Consider the following 27,367-nt stretch of genomic DNA (forward strand, 5'->3'; position numbering starts at 1 on the left):
TAAGTTTTTAAAATTTGGTTATGTAAAGAAGGGAAAACATGTGGAAGTGGCAAATTTCACTATACAGAGAAAAGATGGTGTGTACAGAGCACTTCACATACCTATGCATATTGGGATGAATCTGCAAAGAAATATAAAAGACATGAGGATGAACAATTATCTGGTTTTCATGTGAAAGCTGGTGACCAATTATTATTTGAAGTGAAACAATTATACCCTGAAAATAATCCATTTTATGTCATATTTTCTTATAGCACCCGATGTCAAGAAAAGATATGGTTAATGAATTACTTATAGAAGCTCGTCGCAAACACAAACGATTCAGTGTGCTAACAAAAGGTGTAGACGATTTCTTTCAAGCCGATCTGATAGAAAAGAGCACAGGAACTTTAAAAAAATTGCATAAGATAAATTGGTTACAAATATATGCTCACAGTTATTGATACATTCAGTAAATATGCGTGGGCTATTCCTGTAAAATCCAAGACAAGTACTTGTGTTACCGAGGCTTTAAAGTCAATATTTAGTGAGGGTAGGATACCAAAATTTTTACAGACAGACAGAGGAAAAGAATTCTATAGTTTTAATTTTACCAAGTTAATGCAAGAATATAATATTAAACATTATTCTACATACAGTGATTTGAAAGCTAGTATAGTGGAACGAGTCAAAAGAACATTACAAAATCGCATGTGGAGGCAATTTACTCTACAGGGTAACTATAAATGGGTACAAATTTTACCGAGCTAGTTCATAATTATAATAATTCAGTACACTGAATTATTCACATGAAACCTGCTGAGGTAACAAAGTCTGATGAGACTAAGTTGATTTCTACTGTTTATTGTCAAAAAATAAATACACTACCAAGAAACCAAAATACAAAAAAGGAGATCAAGAAAGAGTCAGTAAATTAAAACATTTATTTGAAAAGTGATTCACCAAAAATTGGAGTACAGAGTTATTCACTGTAGTTCAAGTTTTACCAGGGAGTAGAAATACATATATCATAAAGGGTAATTATAATAAAATATTGAAGGGGAGATTCTATGAAGAGGAACTCAGTAAAACAAAATATTTAGATACATATTTAATTCAGATAATATTACGTAAGAAAAATAATAAATTGTATGTTAAATGGCTAGGACTGCCAGAAAGAAGTTGTATAGAAGCAAACCAGGTAATTGATTCTTTGACACCAACATGGAATGTGGTACAGCGTTTACCAGATTTAGTAGAAACTAGTAAAAAAATGGGGAGTTATTACCTCATTGTAGGTCCCTCTGGTTGTGGAAAAATCACTCTGCTGGTAGATAATTTCCTGCTTGCCCCTAATTGGCTAGATTGGGAGAATAGACTCTTGTATCTATTCTCAAAAAGTTTGGAACAACCAAAGTACAAGCAACTCATGAAGATGTACGAGGGACTTAACACAGCTACATTTTCATCAAAAATAAAACCTCTCAATAATTGTTTGAAAAATTCTGTTGTAGTTTTTGATGACGTTATTCTATAAGATCAAAACGAAATCCGAAATTTCTTTACACAGGGTCGTCACAAAGAAATAGACTGCTTTTATTTATTCCAAATTCCTAAACAATTACTACGAGATAATACAAACCTAATTTGTTTGTTTCGTCAAGATCATACTAATTTGAAACATGTATATGAAGATTACGTGGAGGGTGACTTAATTATAAGCAATTTTTAAAATTCTGTTCATCTTGTTGGAACAGTGATGATTTTGGATTTGTTACCATCGACATGACTAGAAAACCTAACAATGAAAAATTTAGAAATAAAATCAACGACTTTTTGAACGTTAAAACGATATAAAATAACCTCTAATCAAAACATAAATATGTCGAAACATAAAATTGAAGATAATTTGAAATTACGTGATTATCTGACCAAAGGTTGGAAATCAGAGAATCGAGGATTCTATGAACAATACAACGCCAAGACCAACCAATTATCGATGCAATCAGTGGTCTCGGTAAAGAGATTAAGGGTGTCACAGAACAAAATAAAAATCTCATCAATGAATTCGTACCTCTTATTGCTAAAAAGTATGCAGATTTTCCTCCTATACCTTTACCCAGCATTGTCACACCGCTAACACTCCAACAACCACCTACTAAAGCTATAAATGAATCGCAAAAAATGAGTTTGGTCCTTGGCTAGAGATTACCTGAGTACAGGCAAATTTGAAAAAGATGAAGTGTTTGGATTGTATCCAACCATGGAGTCAAACGAGGGTGTGGTATGGAAAATTGGGAAATCTAGAGTAACATTCGAAGGGGTCAACATAAAAATTAATTTAGGTGGGAAAAATAGCTGGTTTAGATATCCTGGCACTCCTGGATTATGGGAGCTCATCACCAAGAAACAACCAAAAAATTTTACAGAAGAATATTATCAGTTACTCAGATATTTTGATACTATCTGATGCCTTATATCAAAATAACGATGCTACTCAAAATCGTGTTAAATCGAGCAGTGGGGACAAATACAAGAATCTCATTAAACCTATCTGCAACCAACTCAAAACTGGTAGTGGTATCAAACAGTACAATACTTTACCTAAAGAATTTGTGTGGGTAGATGATGTAGCGAAAAATCATAGATTGCTGGTTATAGCAGGGGAGGAAAATGCTGGAAACAACAACTTTTACAACGAGAAAATGGGTATTGTAGACATGATTAGCAATAAACTAGCTCATTTTATTGTAAATGATCCCAAAGGTATAGGATACTTAATAAAAATTATTAATACTCTACCCCTTTAATTTTGGAATATATCAGAGGGTCGAGGTTTGGTAAGTGATATTATTAATAAGCTCCCATTCGAATTACATATACCTGGTTACCAATACTGTGGTCCTGGAACAAAACTTGAGAAACGATTATAAAGGGGGGACGGGGGGATCAATCCTCTCGATGCAACTTGTAAAGAACATGACATTGCATACAACACACACAAAGATCTCGATAATCGTCATGTGGCTGAACAAAAATTGGAAGAGACTGCATTTGGATGATTAACCAGCAGAGATGCTTCTTTGGATGAACGAATAACAGCATTGGGTACAACCATTGCTATGAATACAAAACAAAAATTAGGATGGGATCTGTAATATAAACAAATATAAATACCCTGAAATAATAATAATAAAAACAACATGAAACCTAAGGGAATTGTATACCAAATTCCATATCATGATCTTAAAAATTTAAAAATTAATCTAATTTTAACTAAAAATCAACAGGAAAAGAAGAGACAATGTATAGCCAAAGAAAATGGAATGAAATTATTACTTAGTACACCACAATTAAAATGTTTGCAAAATACAAGGAAAAATCACATAGTGGAGAATTTATATTCAGCATTCCAGCCATCCTGACGGCTTTAGGGGCAGTAGGAAGTTTAGCGGGGGGTAGCGAGGCTATTGCCAAAACTGTAATTGATTCAAAAAAGAATAAGGCAGAACTAGAATAGCAGAAACGTCATAATCTTGCCATGGAAATAAAATTAGGCAGTGGTGTGAAGTCCAGAGCACTCAGAAAGTTAAAAAAAGAAGAAGCGCTCACAAACCAAGACATTGAATCTTTAGTTAAAATATTTAAAATTCCACATTTCAGGGGGGTTTTCATGTCTGATTCTCTCCCTAAAGATAGTCCCCTTTCTCACGAGAATGTGGCGTAGTGAATATGGACATGTCGAAAAATATTGGTACCCACTGGATATGTTATTATAAACAAAATAACAATGCTTTTATTTTCGATTCTTTCGGAGGGGTACCGCCTACATAATTAATTAATTATTTAAAACATGTTAAGATTTATTACAACGACGAACGTATTCAAGATTTCGATGAAAGTATATGTGGTCATGTTTGCATTACGATGCTTAGAATATTAAATAAAATACATAACATCAAATTACAAGATTTTCAAAAAGCAGTGTGAAATATAAAATATGGGAATTTTTCATCTCTCTAGAGAGACTTTGGTCTTGAAACTACATCTCCACGATGATATTATCTATCCAAAATCCATAGCTCTGAGAGCCTTCTACATCATGTATTTGATTCCAAATGTAACTACCTACAACAATTCTATATTTGTAGGTAATGAAAAAAATATTATTCCTGCTGGACAATATAACTTATCTACTTTACAATCTGAACTTTCTAACACTGTATTGCTATCTCAAAACTCTGTAACACACAGAGTGGAGATCGTATTGACCAAAGAAACGGTCAACTTCTAGGTTTCCCCAACAATAGCAAATTAGAAGCAGGTATTAGGCACATAGGTGCATTTATACCCAAATTCTTCGCTATAGAAACATTGAATATTCACTGCAACATTGCTAAAGGAAGGATTATCAAAGCTGAAGAAAATTCAGTTAGTAGCCACAAGGAGACAGGTATCATTGCCACATTTAAGCCAAATTCGGAATTTATGGAACCTATCATCTGTTCCCAAATCCCACCAGTCTATTTCCCTGTTTTTCTTGATAAAGTTAATTACATAGATAACAATTACAAATGAAAAAAATAAGATCATCGATTTTGCCGGTGCTAATACCACGGCAATAATAGAAATTAATATTTAAAATAAATAAATAGATACCAATGGAAAATATCGAGAGTTATGAGTTGCAGTCATTTCCTCCAAAGAAAAGGACATTTGCTAATCTTAATGAACCGAATAAGGAAATTCAATTTGATATTACGGTAGGGGATGGTTTCATTCATCCACATAGATCGGATTTGTATATAAAATTTGATATTGTAAACAAAATAATGGTGAAGAATATCCAGCTACTGCTAATGTAAAACTTATATATAATTTTGTTCCATTTTTATTCTCACAAATTGAAATCAGAAAGCTTGGTACAGTTATTGATAGAATTGATTATCCTGGAATTACATCCACTATAATAGGGACATTAAAATTATCCAAATCAGGGAGTGTATATTATAAAGTTGGTGGATTCGAGGCTGGAACAAAAATTATAACAAAAAGTCACACAGTACTGTTCCCCATGAGATTGCTAATTGGATTTTTCTCTGATTATAAAGAAATTATGTGGAAAGGTGGTTTAAGTATCATATTTTGCAGATTACCTAATGATCATAATTCGATAATGAGATGCATAACTTTGAATGCAGATGGAACAGCCAATGATGCTAGTTTACCCGAAGCTGCAAAATGTGTGATTCAGTCTATGGAGTTACACATGCCTATAGTTGAATATGAATCGAATTATGCTCTCAAATACAAAGCCAACATTTTGAAAAATCCTCAAATTCCGATACAATTTTATACATATCAATGCATACAGAGGCCAGTGGAGGGTAAATTCTTTGAATTCGATATTACTAATCAGTTTCAATCTCTACAATACGATATGCGAGAATTTGTATCTGTATTGTTTCAGACAGGGAGAGATGACAAACAGGAAAAAGAAAGCAGCCAGTTTGATAATTGTAAAATTAAAAACGTATATCTGAAGAATGGTCGAAATGAGGTATTCCCACGTGAAAATTACAATTTAAACATTGCAGATGAAGATTATTTGAAATTATATGAAGCAATTAGTGCATTTAAGAGGGCAACTGAAGGAAACATCGATATGTATTACAATCCAGACGAGTTCATAATTCACAGACCAATGTTTTTAATAAATGCATCAAAAAGAAAATTGGTAGTTATTAAGGATCGAACAAATATTAAGTTAATATGTGAGTTTCATGAAACTTTACCTGAAAATACTACATGCAATACAATTTTAATTGTATAGAAATCATATATATAAGATGTAAAAATGAGAGAGTGATAGAACAATTTTAATAGAATAGAATATATTTTTATTTATTTACTTTAGAGCAAAATTTAGCCTTAGGGCTACTCTACACCACCTAATCTCCAAATAGATATTACAATAAATAGGAAATATGTTAAAAATATAATATTAATATCTATATCAATTAACATTTTTCACACTGTTTACTTGTATTATAGTGTCCATATTCTCTAGTATGAACATTGCAATCTAATATTTGCAATTTATTATTATTTCTATCAAGAGTTACTTTATTTTTTGTAGTATAGACACCAGCTAATTTGCTATTCAGCTGATATGCAGGCATCTTTTTTGTTTTCTTTTTAAATAAACATTCTTTAAAATCTTCCATTGTAAGTTTTCTTGTACATGCTCAACTTACACCCTTAACTTTTTTAATTTTTTCTTTGTCATCAATATTTAGGCAATACATTTTTGGTCTTAGACCAGCAAATTCTGTTATTATAGACCCTGCTGCCTCATCTTTCATTTTCCCAGGGATCATGTGGTTTTCGAGATTGTGTAATGGATATTTTTCTGGATAATTACTAAAATCAAAATATTCTTTCATAGAAAACAAATCACTGTATAAATCAGGTGTTTCTATTTCATATATAAAACTATCAGTATCCATGTATGCTATTTCAATTTTATCTTTGTATCTAGGTTTCATAATATTGTAATATAATTTATACATTTCTAATTTAGCCAATTCAAGAACTGCAACACCCACAACTGTCGGCATATTACACTTTACATTAGTGTTTCTTCTTTCAATAAGAGTTAGATTGCTATCAAGGATTTCTGTAAAACTCTTGAATCTAGTATCAGCAACAAGTTTTAGAATTCTTTTTGAATCAGATGCTAAATTACATATTACTCGCTTCCTATTGTCTTGTAAAAATTTTCCATATATTGAATTATTCATTAATTTATAAAGATTTTGTTCAACTTCTGAATTTGTTTGTATTCGATTATCTGTATTTTTCTCAATATATTGAGCTAACCATTTTCCTTGGTCAAATTTTAACCCCTTATGGATTTTTATTAATTTCATACCATGTTTCAAATAATATTGTAACAGTCGATAATGAAGATCATAATTATTTCTGTTTTCAAATGATAATATCAATTTTGTTTCCTCTGCACCTGGGACCTTCTGAGAAACTGGTGCCATAGCTAATCCATTGTGATCGTCATGGAGATCTGATGGATATTCTGAATCAACTTCCAATAGACAACCTTTGGGATGATCTTCAGACCAGTTTAAGAAATGCCTGTCTTCAAGTTCTGTATTGGTCATCAATTCGTAATTACCGATTGGGTGTGATTGAGTCATCACATAACCATATAAATTTTTCATATCAATGTAAAATATATATTTAGATGCTTGACAAGGATTATAGCTAGATAAATATTTATTGTTGGCTTTTGCATATCTTAAAGGACACTGGACTATACCACCACGTTTAGCAGATTCAACAAACAGATTCAATATCATTAATAAGACCAATTTCAACTTTTGTATTTAAAAGCATAGCCTGCCAGGATAAACCGGGTGTTGTGTACATAAATACAGGATCCAAATTATATTTCTTAAAACAACGATCTCGAAAAATCTCGAACACATCAGCCAAGTGGAGAGTATCTAAAATCAAATATTTGTCTTGATAATCCCCCATTGTTTTGCCAATTAATATTTTCAAGATTCTCTGTGCATATTGATAATCTTCCTCACTACATTCTTCATCTTGAAGTTTGTTATAAAATTTATCTCTCGATGGTAACTGTGTCACATTAATTTTTTTTAAATCATCTATGAAATCATATGGAAGACACCTTTTTTCAGCAATGCTATCTTATCCTCACCAAAATATTATTTTGTATAAACAAATTCATCATCGGTTAATTTATTCACCAGAGTAGCCAAACTGCTAGATACAAATTGATATGAATCCAGGAATCTAAGAACAACTTTTTTTCCATTTTCTAATTTGATAGTTTTCTCTATGCAATATATTTATCTTTACTTTTATATTTTACCATAAAAAACATTTATTGTCATTATTTTGAATATTTATTACAGCATTCTTGTTTTTGATCTGGTTGGGTAATTTAATATAACTAGATCCACCCCCAAGAGGGACATATTTTGCTATTTTTAATTCAAGTTTATGGTTTGTGTCACAAAGTGACCAACCCGAACCTCTCCCTTGGAACTCTTGTTGTTTTAACTTAAGTTCTTCACAAATTTTATCATAAATATCATACAAACAAAGAATATCATTATAGTGTAAAATTAACACACGAGTACGATTAATATATTGTTCTTTTTCACTATGAGAATTTATATACATTGAGAATAGATTAAAATATATTTTGAGAGAACATATTTTAAGTTTATTTTGAATTGCATCTATAATTTTTGTTTCAGTTTAGCTAAAAAATTTGGAATATCTGAGGCTTCATCATTTATGTCTGATGTGGTATATTTTTTATATACAAGATTTGTATGTTTTTGGTTTAATTTAATTTTTTTGTTATTCATTTTTTATAATTTGTGTATATATATATATATATAATTATATATTTTTTAAAAAAATGTTAGGTTTTATATATTTATTTTTTCAAAAAATGTTAGAACAATTTATACTTAATAAAAATTAATTATAAATTTATATGTTATTAGTATTCTACACACCAACGTACATATATATTTTTATATAGCTTTTCTTCTAAAAATATTATATACATTTCAGACGTAAATTAATCAGAATATATATTTAGGAAATATTTATATATACTGCACTGCAAATAACTCAAACCACTATCAACACATCTATTTCTCTTTATAAAATATGATAATTGTAAATGTATGCTTAAAAATATACTGATTTAGGCTCGTGGGGTGAATTTTTGCCTATAGAATTGAGTAATTGAACTTTGATCAAAAAAACATTATTATTTTTATGCTATAAAAATAGTAAAATTTGGATTTTTTGGTTATTTTCCCCTTGGAAAATTAGCTGAAATCGGGGCAAAATGAATAAATACAAAATAAATGTTTTCAAACATACATTTATCTCTACTGTGTATGAACAATCCAAAGGGAAACATACAACAACTGACACTGAGCTATAGCTATACATTTATCGAAAAACAAAAACAGACTACTTGAAACACAAGAAGAAACCATTCTTAACAATTTTGAAGAAAGAAAGACCAGAACCGCTGATCTTTATAGTCTGCCGACAGTACAGGAAAATAAATGCGGAGTGTCTTTGAGAGGAGGGTAAATGCTTGTCTGTTGTCAATAATAACACAAGTCTCACTTCAGTACCTAACATTAGGCCATCAATATGACAACGGCATGACATAATATGACACTGTAAGAGGTAATAATTTTGGTAGTATATGGGTTTTGGATAGAGGGTGCTACAGGGTGTGCGGAAGAAAAATTAAGGTTTGCGGAATAAAATTAAGGGGTACGCAAGCAACCCTTCACGCCCCCTGGCTCCGATCCTGTACAAACCCCTCCCCCACTGTCAGAAAGAAATTAAGTATTCTTAATCTCGGTCAGTGATTTAGCACCCAACCTTCACTTTGGACATGGCCAACACAAGGGAACATTTTTCACTGTCAATATGAGCTCACAACAGGATATCAAGAGCATATTATCCAATTGTAGCATAATTGTACGAGAACATATTACATGTCACGAAATAGAAGATTACTTACCTATCTTCTCGCACACATATTTTTTTATCCATTCTTTTTATATTTGACACCATGGTGATAAGAATTTAAAGGAATTGTTACATTCTGATCAATATGTTACATTGTGCATGAATTGTTACCGAAAACAGTTCTTTGGAATCATGCTTCACTCTGAAAACGTGACTGTTGATACCACATAGGCTACTATTCATAGGCTAAGCTATTAGTACCATGAGGTAATGATTTCATGTTTCCTTTAGAATATTACAAAGTTGAGAATCTTTCTCCTACATGGCGCTGCTATTATTCTCATTTGCTTTTTAAAATATGCTGGATGTATTGATTCATTGATTCATCTTACACATAAATAGTAAATTAATTATGCTTGTGAACCTGGATGGTAACTATCCTTGTCTTTGTATGTTTAACATGACTTTTAAAGAAAATAAATAAAATTCAGGTGGAAATGTTGTGAGATAATTGATTACAGTTCTGCCCTTGTGTGTGTCCTCACAGGCATAGTATACTTCTTCCTCAATGGGTGCTGTGAAAGAAGAGGAAAATTCAATACAAAATAACCTAGAGATTTTCAAAGTTTATGGCAAGTTTTACTTATGATCTTTTTCGTAGGACTGAGGAGTGCAAGGAGTAATATGTGAAATGTTAAATACAGGGCTTAAAATGGAAATTTTTACGAAACTGAACGCTTCAATTTCGTTAACATGGGTTGTATATTTTGTCTGTGATTACTATGGCGACGAGATTAACGGCTAGTGAAATTATGTGCTGTTTGAAAAGTAATAATAGTTAACATTAAAATATTTAAATAAACATTAAATTATGCAAAATACATTGGACAAGAGGCTTCAGGAATGTTCTTTTTAAATTTTAATCAAATTGTGGATTGTATTTATTGTTTGACTGACTTGAAAATTTACTGTGGGTTAATCGGAGCAAAGAAGAAAGAACGACAGAAAAAGACGGAAAAAGGGAAATTAATAAAAAATGAAATACTGCCGACGGTGTGCTGGGTGCAATTCCAGCGCCCCGTATTTGTCTCCAACGTAGGCAAAATAGACGCCGTCATATAAGCCCCCTCGCCGCAACAACGCATCTCTATATGTAGGGAAAACTTACATGCTACGTGTTACAGAGTATTATCAAATTAGTTTCACACTGAAAAGGAAAATATAGTTTTTAAAAAAGGCTAATCTTAACGGTCCTTTACCATTTCTGACTAGATGAAGGTTCCAGATATTCACGAGCCGGAACGTCATTCCGGTCCATTTCGAGACCTGCCTATATATTTTTAAAAAGTACTATGACCAAGGTGGACATTACAGGCCACCGTTAGGAAACGCGATGTCCTGCCTGGGTCAACTGTATATCCTCGAGGCCCTTATATTTTGAAAAGTGGATATATAGCCAACTTCCATAGCCCGTAAATAGCTTGTTGTTAGTATTTTATAGCAATTTACTACTTATTTGTTATGTATAACACACAGGATTGCGTCAACCACCGACAAAATTTGATAACGTGTAGAGAGCATCAACACAAATTCGCAACTTTACCATCTCTTGAAGACAACATGTTATACTCTATGGATGTAGTCAGGCACTGCAAGTTCATTGGTGTTGTGATATTCACTTTTTATTACCTATTAAAGGCGTTAGTAATCAACGAAATCTGGATCATCTTAGCAGAGAAATCTACAGGAAGAGGAACCAAAGATTTATCTTTTCGCTCATTAAGGCAGTGTTGTACTTCAGATGTAGGACGCTTCTTTGTTAAGAGTCCCTTCATGGATTTCATACAATTGTCATTAATCCTTATCGACGCGATTAGACAGAAGCTGCAGAATTGCGATATAGAATAAGAAAAATACAAGTAAATTCATTTGCTTCACGAATGAAGTTTTATAGGGACTCCCCAATGGCGCAGTGGTAGCGTCATTGCCTTGTAATCAAGGGGTCCCGGGTTCGATACCCGGTGGAGGCACAAGTAGGTAAACTGTAGGTCAAGTCCCGATTAGCATTACTGTGCATAAAGTGGACTTTAAACAGCAACTCAATGACAATGACGAATGAAGTTTCAAAAACGAGAAGAAATGAAGTTTATAAGCCATTTTTTTGCAGCCAGTGCAGTAACGGATTAACAATTCCCTTAAGATCCAATGTTTCATTATACACCGAAGAACTGCCAGTTACAGGCTACAAGAGCAGAATATTTTTTTCAGAAATTCCCACTTTCAGTAAAAAAACAATTAAGTTCCGACCAACCATCACTACACCCTTCGAGTACCAAGACTGGGTCAATTTGACTCGGATGACATTTTTTTAGGAATTTCACTATTTTAAAGAACCGTAGTGGCATGTTATTATAGGTATTTCTCATTGCGGTTTTACTTTTGCACATCATTTTACTCAAGTCGGTATATAAAATACCAATAAATACGTTTGTATGCAAAGCACACTATAGCTATCAGCAAACCGCCCTGCAAGGACTGTCAAGTGTAATCAGAATGGAATATGCGATATCAGTTTCTTCTAAAAGATATATCTTATTTGTGTGGTTATATTTTAAACTTTGAATTATTATATTTCAAGTATTGTTTGAAAGAAAACTGCTATTAATAGAGTACATTAAAAATTGAATCTCTTGTGTCCACACTAAATGTGTATGTGCTTATTTACTTTCATATAGACAATACATATTATTGTATTATATGTATATAACATGTGTTGTAATACACGATACAATCAGGCACATTGTCATGTTTATTGTACATCCCAATTATAACTCACTGCATCAAACTAAAAGTATTTTTTTTAAAAAAAAAAATAGTACCTGGGTCAAAATGACTCAGTCTTGGTACTTTACTTAACATTTTTACCTTGGTACTCGAAGGGTTAAGCTTGGAGAAATGGGACCGAGACACGTTCCGGAAACTTGCAATCTGAAAATATTCCGATGCGTTCGTTGAAGTAACCAGGGCTATATTCACGCTCATATTTGTTTTGGGGGATTCTTAAATGTGGAAAAATAAAAGATTCGAAATGTTATTCCAGTATTGGAGTTTGATTTTATGTTTAAAGTCCACTTTATGTTTTAAGTCTACTTTCTGTATAGATAGGCCAATGGGGACTGGACCTACAGTTTAAAGTGGGATCCGACCACTACGTGCCTCAACCAAACCCGGGACCCCTCGATTACAACGCGACGACGTGTTGTTGCAGTATTATATGTGACCATCAACGGTGTGCCAGTATTGCAGCTACACGTACAATTACAGAGTTGCTAATATCATGGTCCAATGTAACGAATAAAAATCAACTCACCAATAGAACCCGCTCCCCCTGAACCGACAATCAGCAACACAGTCACTTTCACACAAAGGCTATCACACGGCGTACAGCTTGGTGCTTATTGTTTACATTCAATTCTCAAAAGTATTCAGATAATACTGTAATCCACAAATTAACAATGTGTCAAAATTTCCTTCAATTGTCTTATAGCAGCACCATTCAACAACCATGAAAATTCTGCATTTAGAAAATAATATATTTGTAAATTAAAGGATTCTTATAGTGAAGAACATGTCTGAATGTGTTGTTAATAATAAGAACGGACATTTTTGCAACACGACTTTTTCGAAAAAGTCGGGACAGAGATTAAAGACTATGGACTGTCACAACTAAATCGTGGTGCCTGGTAGCCTTCTATCAATTGTTATAAAACTAAAATTACGGCATATGGCGTACTGCAGATTTCTTGATCTCCGCAAACAACCCATTCATTTCTGCAAGGACAAAATTGAAATTCTAAAATCTAAAAAAAATCGATACTTTCGTTAGTTTTGTAGGTTCACATCGAAATATTTCATAGTTCGAGGAGGGTCCAATGCCCCCATCACCCAGAAGGGGATAGGATGTGAAGTTTAAGATAATCATCTTTCGATTTAAAAAATGAATTTTAATCCAAGATGGCGGACCTCTAGGTGGCCAACATATTGGAAACACATCCTAACAAATTTTGCCCTTTCCGCGTCATGTATCGGGCATTTTATCCATTTTTCCTATAAGTATTGGTTTAAGGTGGTTGTTTCCACACTTGTGGACCACCTAGTATACGAATGGATGTATGTATATAGTGTGTATGTATGTAATTATTTATTTATTAAACAATATCAATACCCTATTTTTCGAGGAAAACTGAAAATATATCCTCAAAATGGAAGAGACGTAATTTATCATTTTTCTATATTGTAATCTGATGCAAGGAATATTTCAAACTGGCTAAATATTTTTGTGAGATATTTTGGTAGCATTACGCAACTTTCTCGACCCATGTTTTTGAATTTAGAAAAATGGAGCTTTTATTTCATCTAATGAACAGTTAAATAATATAATTTCCTTCTCATTATTCGGTTATTGAATGCTGATTTTATTGAATTTAGATAAAGTATAATGCTCACCAGAATCTAGTTCTTTCTGCTTCATATTTTTTATTCGTCAAATACTGTGCTGTATAAATATTTCAAGTATGAGATCACAGTAAAACTGTTTTGACTGACTATGCGTTACTGTTTGTAAGAAAAAGTTACATTTGAGGTATTAATTTTTAACACAATTTTCATATCTAAATTGTAAGAGGTTTGTTACATGGATAAATATTATTTAATCAGAAAAATATGGACCAGAAGTTAATTTTCTGAATTTCTTTATTTTCCAGGGCTGCAGTTGAACGAGACCTCTTGCATCTGTCTGGGAACATCCCTCACTTGCGAGTACCAGGGGTGGAGGAGGGTGCCTGGGAATCTACCCCCGGAGACTACCCTTCTGTAAGTACTACGTTCAATTTTCAAAAAGTGTGCATTACTCCGGGGCATGAAGGGTATATGTGAGCTAGAGAAATGATTCCACATATTCTTTATCTCTGTCACAGTGGAGATGATGCTCAGCCTGTCTTTAAACGAAAGGACGGTGCTGCATCCACACACATCAACACAGTGGACGGCTTAGAAATAGTATTGAAGGAGTATATCAAGAGAACCGCCCTGTTGCCGTAATGGAGCTCCAAGATCTTTCGATGTTACTCTGATCCCAAAGGCGATGAATGAAATGTTTCCTCGGCATTCGTTGAACAGCTCAGAGGAGCCTGGTGAAGTTAATTCCTAAGTCAATAACGTCCGAAAGGGTAACAGGCTCTCTTCGTTAGAATCGGATCTCTTCCGATTGGCTGCAGGTAACCAATCTTCAATGTTATTTCCACCTCTGTTGCATTTCCCGCCGGAAGGCCTTTGTTAGGAGTTGATTATTTTTTCTTGCAAAGCGAGAACTTTTTATCCTCTTTCGGGTAAAACCTTGTCGCAGCGTGGTTCGAGATGTCGCTCTTTACCAAACAGAATATTTCCTGGATCAGTTTGTCCTGGGTTTTGTACGAGTATGTAAATCCGACTAATGAGTCGTTGCGTACTTCGCAAGATCAGCGCTGACATCAAAGCGCTGCAACCAAACCTGAGTAGATGAAAAACAAGTGCACAAAGACCAGGTGTTCTGGCGCTATCCACTTGCGTAGGCAGGGAGGGTGAAGAGGATACAACCCCTTCAAAAATTTTGAGAAAACTAAATAAAAGTAGTGAAGAACTCGGTAAAAACCAGATTGGAAAATGCAAACTCGCCTTAAAGTCATTGCCATTTTTGAGAGTGAAAAGTTTTTAATATTCGAAATACCTTATTGTGTTTGCCACCCCCCGAGAAAGCAGATATGCATTATTCACGTTTACAGTTCCAACCCCTTCCGTAAACAACCCTGCCTATGCCAGTGGCGCTATCCAAATAGTCAACGTGAGGAATTTGAAGAGAGAGGGATGGAAAGATTGAGAGAGAGAAACAAAACGAGAGATCGTATCTCAGAAATAGAATGAGAAAAAGTAGTAGGAAGGGATTGAGAAACATGTGGAAGAACAAGATAGAAAGAAAGAGGTAGAGAAAAAGAGAGGGGGTCAGAAAGAAATAGAAAAAAACAGATGAAATAAGGACAAGATAGAAAGAAGAAGGTAGAGAAAGAGGGGAGAGATATTGAGATAATAATTGGAAGAGATGCAGAAAGAGATGAAAGAAGGACAAGAGAGAAAGGCAAAAGTAGAGAAAAGAGAAAGATGAAAAGAGGGAGGGTGTAATTGGAAGGCACGGAGAAACTAGGAAAAGATTGAAAGAAGTAAAGGGAGAGAGAAAGATATGAAATGGAAGAGATAAAGAGAGAGAAGAAAGAAGGACAACAAGAAAGAATGAAAGAGGTAGAGAAAAAGTGAAAGAGGGAAAGCGAGACAGAAATGGAGCAGCTGGAAAACAGATGAAAGGAGTAGAGGGAGAAAGAGAGAAAAAAGAGAATAGTGAGTACGTCTGACGGAAGCAGAACCAATCTGAAAATAATCCTAAATTGCGCCCACCCGACGGAGGCAACATTAAAACCATTAAAATTTGTCAATTAACAATAATTATCATTATAATTATTACATGAACATGTAAAAATGATACAAGAATAGAGATTTAACAGCTTATATTCTCTAGCTTTGTTTAGTTAAGATCCTTAAAATTTGTACAAAACAGCTGTCTTACCAAAGATATTAATGTACAAAAAATTAAATATATTATTAATTGAATTCGAAAAAAGGTTGTTAGGACCAACTGATAAAAAGTAAAGTACATGATCATTATTTATATGCGTATTATTATTAGTAGTGGTAGAATAGAATCGAATAGAATATAGGTTTATTTCACTATGAACCCTTGAGGCTGTACACACATTTCCATACATCAATGAGGTTTTTTTTTCTTTTTTTCCCCATAATCCCTCTCCTTATGTCCTCACATGTTCAACTTTACCTTTCATATTAATTGTGAATTCTTCCCTCACTACAATCTATCAACACTCCCGTCCCTCATCTTATTCGCCCTCTTTGTCCAGACGTAATGTAGGAAGGCTCCCAGATCCCTTATTTGAGTTTCGTCCCTTTCACACATTTCCCTCCCCGTAATGGCCCTCATTAACCCCTCAATTCTAGATTCGTTCATATCGCTTGTATTTCCGTCTAGCCTCCGCTGTTTCTTTGCAGTGGAGGAAAATGTGGAATTTCGTCTCGTCTTCCCCACACATTGGACATTCTGCACACCCGTCCTCCCTAACCAGCTTGAATTGTGCCCACCCCCAGCCTGAACCATGCCAAACCCACCCTGTCACTCACTCCACACACGTCTACGTATTTTCGCCTTCCCCCATTGCTTATCCCCATCCACGATATGTGCCGAAGTTACGTAAAGATACTTTCCCCGCACATTCTGCCAAAATGTTTTCATTGGTGATGTCCTCCCATCCGTCCCGTATGATCCCCATTCCCTGCATGTCCGCCTACTTCTAGACTCCTTCTTTCCAAAACCACCCCGCACAGTTGGATGCGCAAGTATTGTTCGGCAAATTGTCCATGGCCATTTACGTTAAGTTTTCTCTTGCAACATACGTGAATTTAAGGATTGTATTTTTACGTATGCTGGTGCAGATGTTATCGGCAGCTGGTTCGTCGTCTTGTTTCAATTATTGAAGATCTGATTGCGTAAAACAAAGACAATAAGCACAGTGATGGAAAATTTGCTTGGTAATACTTATGTATCAAGGTAGGCTATACACATACATTTTCGCAGGCACTGTCAAAGTAAAGCTGTCTGTATCTAATGTATCTACAATCTAATCCTTACCTCTGAGAAAATAAATCAATTTTCATACAATGCAACTGTAAACGAGTATCTTTGATTATTTAATTTCGGATTGGTAAGTCTTTCGGGGAGAGGAGATTCCGGACCCTATTGACACTCTTCTAAACACGTCGTTGATAGTGGCACACGAGTCACTCATAAGTGTTCTCACCGGGAATCGAACCCAGAAACAAAACTTTATCAACCCGTGTCATAGCCAAGAGCGTCACATTTTTGGACTGACAATACTCGTATTTTAATATTATTATCAATATGTACAATTATGTACATATTACTCTCATAGTAACCTAATAATTATAAACATTATTATTATTGTTAATATTAATATTCTCATTACACGTGAGATCATGGTTCGGACCCCTCCTGAAAGGTAGTTCTAGAAACGTGTCTGGCCACTATAAATGGTGGTTGAAGTATCGGTTAGCATTTGTTCGTAGAGGGACTTGAACAAAGTATTTAAACTATTAAATACACAGCTCGACGGACTCGAAAAATTCACCGACAATTCCTTGAAGGTTGAAACCTACAAATTTATGAACATAAGATTAGACCAATATTAGTATTTCTGTATTCATCACTTATACATATTCAGCACATAACATTTTTACTAACTGTTTACTTTTTACGATTGTCAGATTTTTAAGCATGCACGTTCGTAAATTCACAATATGAAATCATCATAACTAAACCTAACACAACATTGTAACTTTTGTGCTCGTCACAAACCCATTGGAGATGGTAAAAAGTGTGTATGGGTCTCGGAACAAAATTAAAAACTTTATAAGATAGCGTTTACGCACACGCTGAGTGAATTATGCGTGACTCTCTCGCTTACGAACACATAAAGGGAAAACTGCGTACGGAGTGTACGCCGTGGAACAGCGAATCGTTCCTTGGGGTGTTGTAAATTATTCGTCTGCGCTGTTTTGTTGGTAAGAGTTCAGAACTTTGGAGAAAGTTCTCTCTTGTCTGGATTTCTTTTGGAATCACCGCGATTTTTTTTACCGCACAAACTTTTGTTAGGTGTATTAACTTACTGTTGAGGTACTTCGCTCTTGTTAGAAAGTGTTGTAGAACAGCGGTTCATAACCCGTTGCCCGTGGACCCCCAGGAGGCTTTCATGATCTCCCAGGGGTTACGTGAAAGCTTGAAGAAATGTTACGGGCTTTCGGACTTGTGAACGTTCGACGAAAATACTGTTAATGAATATAAAGTAAACGTTATTAAACCTTGTTTCCATGATAGAAACACACTAAAAGATGCTAACCAAAGCGATATTTATTTGCACTAATACATTTTACAAGTAACGTTTGAACCCTATATCAGCGTGTTTTTTAGATTAAGAACTTTGAAAAAAACTAATAGATATTTTAGAGCACTATTCCCTTTTCAGTATTATTGTTATCATTCGTCAACATTGTAGAGCCGTGGTGTTCCTGTCAATAGGACGTCTGTCAGGAGACCCGGATTCTATTGTCATAACTAGACTTCGGATTTTTAGGTTCTAAAAAGTGTGCTTTTAGGTTTCTAAAATAGGCTCTAACTAAAATGAGTTCTAAAAAATCGTACTATAGGTTCTAAAAAATTTAAATTAGGTTTGAATAATCCTGAAGTAGGTTGCAAAAAACTCAAATTGGGACAAAATTCCTGAAAAATACTGATTAGATACAATCGTTAAAAATCAAAATTTCACAAGAACCGTAATAAACAAATATTAATTTTCTAAACAAATTTTCATTTCTTTACATCATTTTCAAAATTATCTACAAATTATTATAATACTAGACTTGTGCAGTAAGCAAAAGTTACTTGTTGATATGAAAAGTGAATCACGTATGTAAAATTTGCTGCACAATATCAGGGTGACTACTCAGTTGGAATTCCTTGAATTCCGGGAATGGGATGTGAATTATTTGCTACGGAAATTATGCGTAAATTATTTCCTCTGAAAATTACTCATGAACTTTGGCAAAACGTGAGAGAAGGTACAAGTGGATGTTTTCTCTATTCCCATTTTTTCCCTCGGTAAACGTGAAAAATTGCAACTTTTATTAATCCAAATCCCATTAAATTTATACATGTTTATAAATGTCCTGAGGCAAGTTTCTTTTAGTTTAGTTTTATTTCTATTTTTTAGGAAGAAAAAGAAAGCTACATGGGAAATATAAAAAATTCTCAATCCTTTATTTTCTTGTGTGTGTATGGGGGGGGGGGTGAGCGTCGGTAATACGATAGGTTGGAAAAGAGAAACATCTGCTTGCATCCTTGAATTTTTGGAAAGTTCGCCTTGAAAACCAGGAATTATTCTTGAATTTTATCATGCTCCTAGTAACCACCATCAATCTTTTTGCATGTATCCACACTCAAACTCTGCATTTTGTCTGTGATGGCGGACCGTAGTTTCTACGCGCAATTTCTCCCGAATTTAGCCTGGCTCATTGAGATATTTATATCTAGAACTTTATATATTCCACCCGCCGGCAACTTGCAACTATTTGCATAAGCGTCGTGAAGTGTTGTGATACCAGGAATTGAATAATCAAAGATTACAATGTCGAAGCCATCTATCAATACAGTTTCAACTCGGGTAGACGGTGTGGAGTCGAGGCTACGGGACTTCGAGAGCCGCCTGCAAGAGATCGTCGAGCAGCAGCCAGCCCCTAACAGCGTGGACAGCAGCGTCGTTACACCGTTGCAAGATCTCTGCGCTTCCTTCAAGAAATTCAAGGAGGAGGTTGAAGACACATTCAAAGTTGTGAAGTCCGATCTGCAGATTTTAAGGAAGGAAACGGCAGAAAATGCCATCAGAATCGACGACCTTGAAATGTACTCTCGGAGAAACTGCCTCCTCCTGCATGGAATTCCTGAAAGATCAAACGAAAATACAGACTCCCTGGTACTTGACGTTCTCCACAAGAATCTAAACTTACAACACATCACTCTGGAGCACATCGAAAGATCTCACCGCCTTGGCCCCCAAAGAAGAACCGCCGCCGATGCCGTCCGTGAAGGAAGGAGGCCCATCATCTTTCGTCTGACCAGCTACCGCACCAGGGACGAAGTTTGGAGGCGGAAGAAATCTCTGAAAGGGACGAAGCTGCTCATTACCGAATCCCTGACGTCCGTGCGACAAGATGTGTTGCGGAGGGCAAAAGACCTCCACGGCCAACGGAACGTGTGGACCCAAGATGGAAGAATTATCATCCTCTTACCGACTGGCCGAAAAGTATCCGTCACAACACTAGCGGCACTTGACAACATGAAATAAATGCGGGATGAAAAGTAAATTTGCAATAAGGATTCATGAGTGTATGTTTAAATAATGCAATTGTGTGTGTGTTGTGTGTTATGTGTTTTTATTATGTACAAGCGCGTGAAACTATTTTTTCTTTGCGTATCAATTTTTCTTCCTTGTGCATACGTTCCGTCCATTTGAGTGTCTTTAAATTTAAATCTAATGGAAGTGTGTTATTTCTGTGTTCACTGCACCTTCCTTTCATCAACGCTACTTTTATGGTAAGTCAAATCTTTTTTAAACTAATTATATATGTAATCTCGTTTAAAATGAGTGCTTTCCATCCATTTGTCAGCACTTCTAAAAACCGTAAGCAATATTATGGCTGATAGAGACGATTTGTGTACTGTAAATCCGGCAACGCCGACGTCAAACTTTTTCAACCAACTTTGCAACATTTGTACCTCTCCAACAAACAGCAACAATGGCCTTTCCTACTCAACTGCAGCGCTACAAACGGAAACTGTTTATCCATATTCTGGGCCTCATCTGAATCTTACACCCGGCAGCTTTAACGCAATTCATATCAACGCGCAAGGTATTCTCGCTCATTTCCTAGAAGTAGAAAATATAATTCAAATAAACAAAGACGTGCATGCCTTACTGGTCTCGGAAATATGGTTGAAGGAGAGTCTTTCGGACGATCTGGTGCATCTTCCGGGATTTCGTTTATTTAGGAAAGACAGAATCGGAAAGAGGGGAGGGGGAGTGGCAATTTATTTGCGCGAGGACGTCCCTGCCAAAATTCTCTCGAAGTCGCCCGATGCCTATGACGGTTCATCGGAATATATAATCCTCGAAATCAGTATCTGTCAACAAAAACTCCTCCTGGCGGTAGTCTATCGTCCACCTTGCACTCGCCTTGATAACTTCGAGAACGACGTTGCAAACTTTCTACCAAAATATTCACACACGATCGTTCTAGGAGATATGAATACCGACCTATGTAGCAAAAAAGAAAAGGTTATAAAATTCCGTGATACGTTCTCTGCTTTAAATCTTTCCATATGCCATTTAAATCCAACCCACCACACGGCCACTTCCGACTCGTGGCTTGACGTCATCTTGGTTTCTGACGAAAATCGTGTAACGCGCCATGGCCAAATACCAGTGCCTGGAATTTCCTACCACGATTTAATTTACGTGTCCTATTATCTTCGCGTTCCTAAATACAGAGCAAAACAAGTTTCATATAGAGACTTCAAAAACATTAACGAAGTCCGCCTAAATGAAGACGCTGCCCTTGTACCATGGCATTTAATCAGTACGTTACCTACAGTGGATGAGCAAGTCTTATTGTTAAATACCTTTATCCTCCAATTGTACAATAAACATGCTCCAGTCAGGAAGAAGAGTGTTTCGCGTCCCCCTGCTCCCTGGCTGACGGACGAGTTGCACCGGCTTATGGCGATGCGTGACAAAGCGTACACCAAATATAGGAAGGCGATCAAGGTCGGTGATTATAACACATCCATCTTTGAAAATTACAGAATTCTGAGGAACCGTTGCACCCAGGAAGTACGAAAATCAAAGCGTCGATTCGCGTCTGAACTACTAACATACGAAAGCAAACCTGACGTCCTCTGGAAAAAATTGAAAATACTGGGAGTTGGGAAACAGAGAAACCACGAATCCGTGAATAAATTTCCACCGGAAGTATTGAACGATCACTTTTGTGATCTTCCGATCGTCGATGATAATGTGAAACACGAAACGATTCGTAACATTGAAACACGCTCCACAACTGCTCCAAAATTTTGTTTTTCTTATTTTTCGCCGGAACAGGTCAGAAAATCGTTACAGAAGATAAAGTCATCGGCCGTAGGAGTAGATGAAATTTCTATCCTCATGATTAAAAAAATTCTCTACCACGTACTTGCTCCTATCACTCATATTTTTAATTTTTCTTTAATTACCGGCGCATTTCCCTCGTCTTGGAAACTCGCCCTGGTACGCCCTATACCTAAAACAAACAACATAATAAACGTCATCGATTACCGACCAATCAGTATCCTCCCAGCCTTGTCTAAAGCCCTAGAGCATCTCGTTAGCGATCAAACCCGGGACTTTCTAACGCGAAATAATTTAATAGATCCTCTTCAGTCTGCCTTTCGAAGTAACCACAGCACTTGCACGGCTCTTGTCAATGTAACCGATGACATGAGGCTAGCCATGGACAATAAACAACTTACGATTCTGGTACTTCTAGACTTAACAAAAGCTTTTCAGACAATTGATCATGAAATTCTACTCGCTATATTATCATCGATTTTCAATTTTTCCGACTCCGCGGTAAATTGGTTCTGCTCCTATCTACAAGAACGTCGACAATGTGTCGTTGACCTATATGGAAAATCGTCGTGGAAAAACATTCCATGTGGTGTCCCTCAAGGCACCGTACTCGGCCCCCTCTTATTTGCTCTGTATATAAACGACCTCCCGACGGTGCTTAACGGCTGTAAATACCATATCTATGCCGACGATTTTCAGTTATATTTCTCCCCCCCCCCCTCCAAGAAATACTGCATGCAATAGAAATTGTGAACAATGACCTTAAACAAATAAGTACTTGGTCTGCACACCATGGCTTACATCTAAACCCGACTAAAACCCAGTGTATTCTTGTAGGTTCCCCTAGAATTTTGAGCAAAATAGATAAATCTAGCCTCCCTAGACTCAACGTAAATGATATTCATCTGCCCTTCTCCACTACTGTTAAGAATCTGGGTGTGATACTCAACCAACATCTCACCTGGGCAGAGCAAGAAGAGAAGAGCTTTCGGTGCATTGCATTCACTCTATCGGCTCAAAAACTTCCTCCCTGAACGCATAAAAATTAAACTGGTCCAGTCTCTTGTATTTCCCATTGTTGACTATTGCGACATTGCTTTCTTGGATGTCAATCACGAGCAAGCTAAACGACTGCAGCGAATTCAAAATGCCTGCATTCGTTTCGTTTTCGATCTAAAATATTCAGACCATTTGACATCGTACTTTGCGAAGGTCGAGTGTCTTAAATTAAGCGATAAACGTAATTTCCATAAGTTAATTTTACTGTACAAAATCCTCCAAATAAAAGACCCGCAATATCTCTATAACCGATTTCAACATCTTTCCGACTTTCACAGCCGCAACACCAGATCGCGCGAAAGGTCTCTGCTCTCCATTCCACTCCACAAATCCAACTTTTATGCAAATCCTTTTACTGTTAACTCAGCAGGCCTTTGGAACAAGTAGCCACCTGAAATTTATGTCTCTTCCTCAATCGTGACGTTCAAAAAATTGTTATACACATATTATACAATGAAAATTAAATGTTTGATTTCCCTATTAATATGGCGGGTGCAGAGAATGATAGAAGGACGTAAGGCACTAAAATGAATTAGAGTAATAGTTAAGATGAATTATCGTCAAAGTATACCGTTTTGTACTGGGTTTTAAGTATGTGTAATATTGGACTGTGCTTAAGTAAGTGTTGTGTTATGTATTTGCTTGTACGTGTGTAAGGGCAAAAATATGTATGTGTGAGTGAGTGTGTGTGTCCGTATCTATAGGTTACATTACCTTTCTTATATGTAATTTTTCTTTGTATTTTTTATTTCTCTGTAATTTTTATATATTTTTTTTCTTCCTTTTTTTTCAATATTTTAATTATTTCATATTCAATTTTTTTGTAAACATGGTCAAGTGGAAGAAAAGGCTACACAGCCTTAACTTCGCCATGTAAAAGAAGACGAAATAAATAAATAAATAAATAAATCATTCAGGTGCTGAAAAATATCTCTCAACAGAAACATAGTCAGTGGTGCAAATTTGAATGCTGAAACGTTACTTCGCAAGGCGTAAATGCCAAAAAGGACCAAACTGACGCAAAACTGAGCAAAGCCACGCAGATCAGAAATTTGCACTTTGGACTGTGTAGGCAGTAAAGACGATTGGGTGCCAAAACTTGGGGGGGGGGGGAGTAGTCAAGGCTTAGCATTAAGAGTCTATAGTGCAGGGGTAAAAAGTAGGGGGAACTGCCCCATTTAATCGCCGCCACTGTGTGCAGCCAAGAGTGGCGTCAGACATTTTGTTTTCTTTAGAGTTTGTTAAACATCATGTACTTGGAGGGAAGGAAATAGACAGAAAACTTGTTTGAAACACGCCAGTCATGGAATTATTTCATCACCAAACCTAGTAAATACCTCTGTGAGATATAGAAATGTTGTAAACCCTAAACCAAAAAAATATAAAAACCTAAAAAAGGTTTAATTTAGGCACATGAACCTAAAATAGGTTATTTTAGGCACTATAAAACTTCGTTAGTTGTTGCGTTTTTTAATGAAACGCCGACATAACTTGTTATTTCGTATTTACCTTCAAAGGAAAAAATAGGTTAAAAATCTAAAATCAGAGGTCTAGTCATAACAGGTGATTTAAAGTGGAACTTCTTCCAGCAATGGCCTTGTAAGGAGTGACTCTGCTGGTCACGCAGCTTCTAAAGAATGGGTACTTGGGGACAACCCTGAGGGTTAGAGGTGACTGGAGGATAGTGCTGATCATGTCACTTCCAAAAATAGCCGAAATTGCGAATGTGTAAGACCCTACTTCCCCCCATTTGCCTTCACGGCATGTAGCAATGAGCAGTGGTAGATTTACCATATTTCTGTAAATATTGCAATAGATTTTATTCTGTAATGTACAGTAATAGGCACTGGACGAGAAACTCTAATTAAATATTTAATGTTATTTATGACTTCAAATATTAAGTTGTGGGGTCCGAAACAACAAAATATATTTAACAGGGTCCGTGGTAAAGGAGAACCCAGCATAGAATTTTCTAAAGAGGGCAAAGATCGAAAAGTTCGATTTGTTGACTTTCTAATGATAAGAAGAAAGGAAAATATTAAGGAAGAGAGGAAATAAGACTTGAAAGAAACGATAGAGAATGAAGAAGAGAAAAATGTGTAAAAGAAGTATAGTACAGAGAAGGAGAGAGTGAGCATGAGGTACGGGGCCCAATCAAGGCTCTTCTGCAACAAATCCATTTTTTCTGCGACTTTGTATGCAGCCATCCAACAAGAGAACAAAACAGAGTCAATTTTACCATTTGACCCATGGTGCTGGACTTCTGACACATCCTGCCGACCTTCGTGGAGGAGTGGTTAACACAGCGTGGGTTCGAATCCAGGCCTGGGCATGGGTGCTCTTTGTGAGTGTCCCTTCATCAATTTCATCATATTATCACGCATTCTCATCGTCGCGATTAGACAAAAGTACTAGAAAATCCTAAATAACAAAAATCAAATGAATGAGCAGTTTGATGATAATCAAAGATTTTGTAAAAATATCACACATGAAGAAGGACAAACCTACGCAATAATGTTATTATCGAAAGTGAAAACAAAACACATGCTGTAGACTTGTAATCAATGGGTTCCATGTTGGATCCCCGGTGGTGATTGTAGTTAGGTCCCACTTTAAACTATAGATCCAGTTGCGTTAAATTCATTCATTAATTAAAATTTTTGGGTAAGTCGGCACACTTGGCCATTTTGCATTCTTCATAATATACAAGGGGATTACCTAATCTAAAATCCTAACCTTAGAGTAATAAAGGGGTGTAACGGTTACAAGTGCAAGGTAAAGTGACCTACACAAGACATACAAAACACATTAAAACGGTAAGGCACTAAACAAAAACTCCCTCAGATACAGCGTAAAATCTTAAGTTTCTGAAAAAGTTTAAAACATGGGGTAAAACATTGCCATCATCTCCCAGTCAATCTGCCAATAAGGCAAATTGAAATTGTGTATTTTATAATTTCATGCAATTGAGTCAAACAAATATCTGAGGAAATGTTTCTTTTCATTACAATTTTTATAGTAGCATTATTGCATTATTATTGCATTATCTCAGAATGAGAAACTCTAAGCACGAGGTACAGTCTACTTAGTAAAATACTTTAATATTAAAGTTTGCAAGTGGGAACGGCTTTTTGTACGTATTTAAAATTTGATTCAACTCAGTGTACATCTTTTATGCAATTTCTCAATCACATGGTTGTAGAATCCGAGTTCTCTTTCACATGAAATGTATTTGGAGACCACGTAACATTCAGATCTAATAGTAATCGCGATTAGCCAAAAGTGGCAGAAAAGCAAAGTAAAATGAACCGAACCAAATCAAGTTCTAGTAGTAAAAACAATTTCATCGGGGGACATAATTGCAACAGAAATGAAACCATAACTTTACTAGACTGTAATAGTCCGGGTGCCAAATGCCTAAAAGTGGCATAACCTTGATTTAAGGTATGAATAAAGTGTTTTCACTGTTTTTGAAAGCTTACGTTATGTACATTTCAGATCCGATTGATGCCACTCTGTCAACCTTGAGTAATTTGAGTAATTCAAGATGGCGTCCAATATGGCGGACTTTTCAGATAATGACAGTATCTCAGTAACCAATGGTCGTAAACAGAAAATGTTCTTTTTATTCTTGATCCTCATTAGATGGACTAAGAAAAAAGATTCTGCTTAGTTTATCGCTAATATGATTGGTTTTAACGAAATCTAAAAAAAAATCTTTAAAATATGTATTGTTTCTAGCACTTCTTGAATCTCTTTTCTTGCAACTTTTGAATAAATAAAATGACAAAAAATATTTTCTGTTTATGATCATTGGTTACTAATTATTTATTACGTCTTGTTTATCATGGCGAAGTTAAGGCTCTGTTGCCCTTCTA

At 35.5% G+C, this 27,367-nt stretch overlaps 1 protein-coding gene across 1 annotated transcript in view; it reads left to right on the plus strand.

The window, feature by feature from the left end:
• The window catches only part of LOC145982544 (uncharacterized), a 130,297-nt gene that overhangs the window by 79,335 nt on the left and 23,595 nt on the right, over positions 1-27,367 (plus strand). The window contains exon 4 of the mRNA XM_083115999.1: positions 14,304-14,412. Coding sequence (XP_082972125.1) covers positions 14,304-14,412 — 109 coding nt within the window. The remainder of the gene's footprint in view (positions 1-14,303; positions 14,413-27,367) is intronic.

This window comes from Lepisma saccharinum, unplaced genomic scaffold (assembly GCF_977018435.1).
Source record: "Lepisma saccharinum unplaced genomic scaffold, izLepSacc3.1 HAP1_SCAFFOLD_238, whole genome shotgun sequence".
NCBI lineage: Eukaryota > Metazoa > Arthropoda > Insecta > Zygentoma > Lepismatidae > Lepisma > Lepisma saccharinum.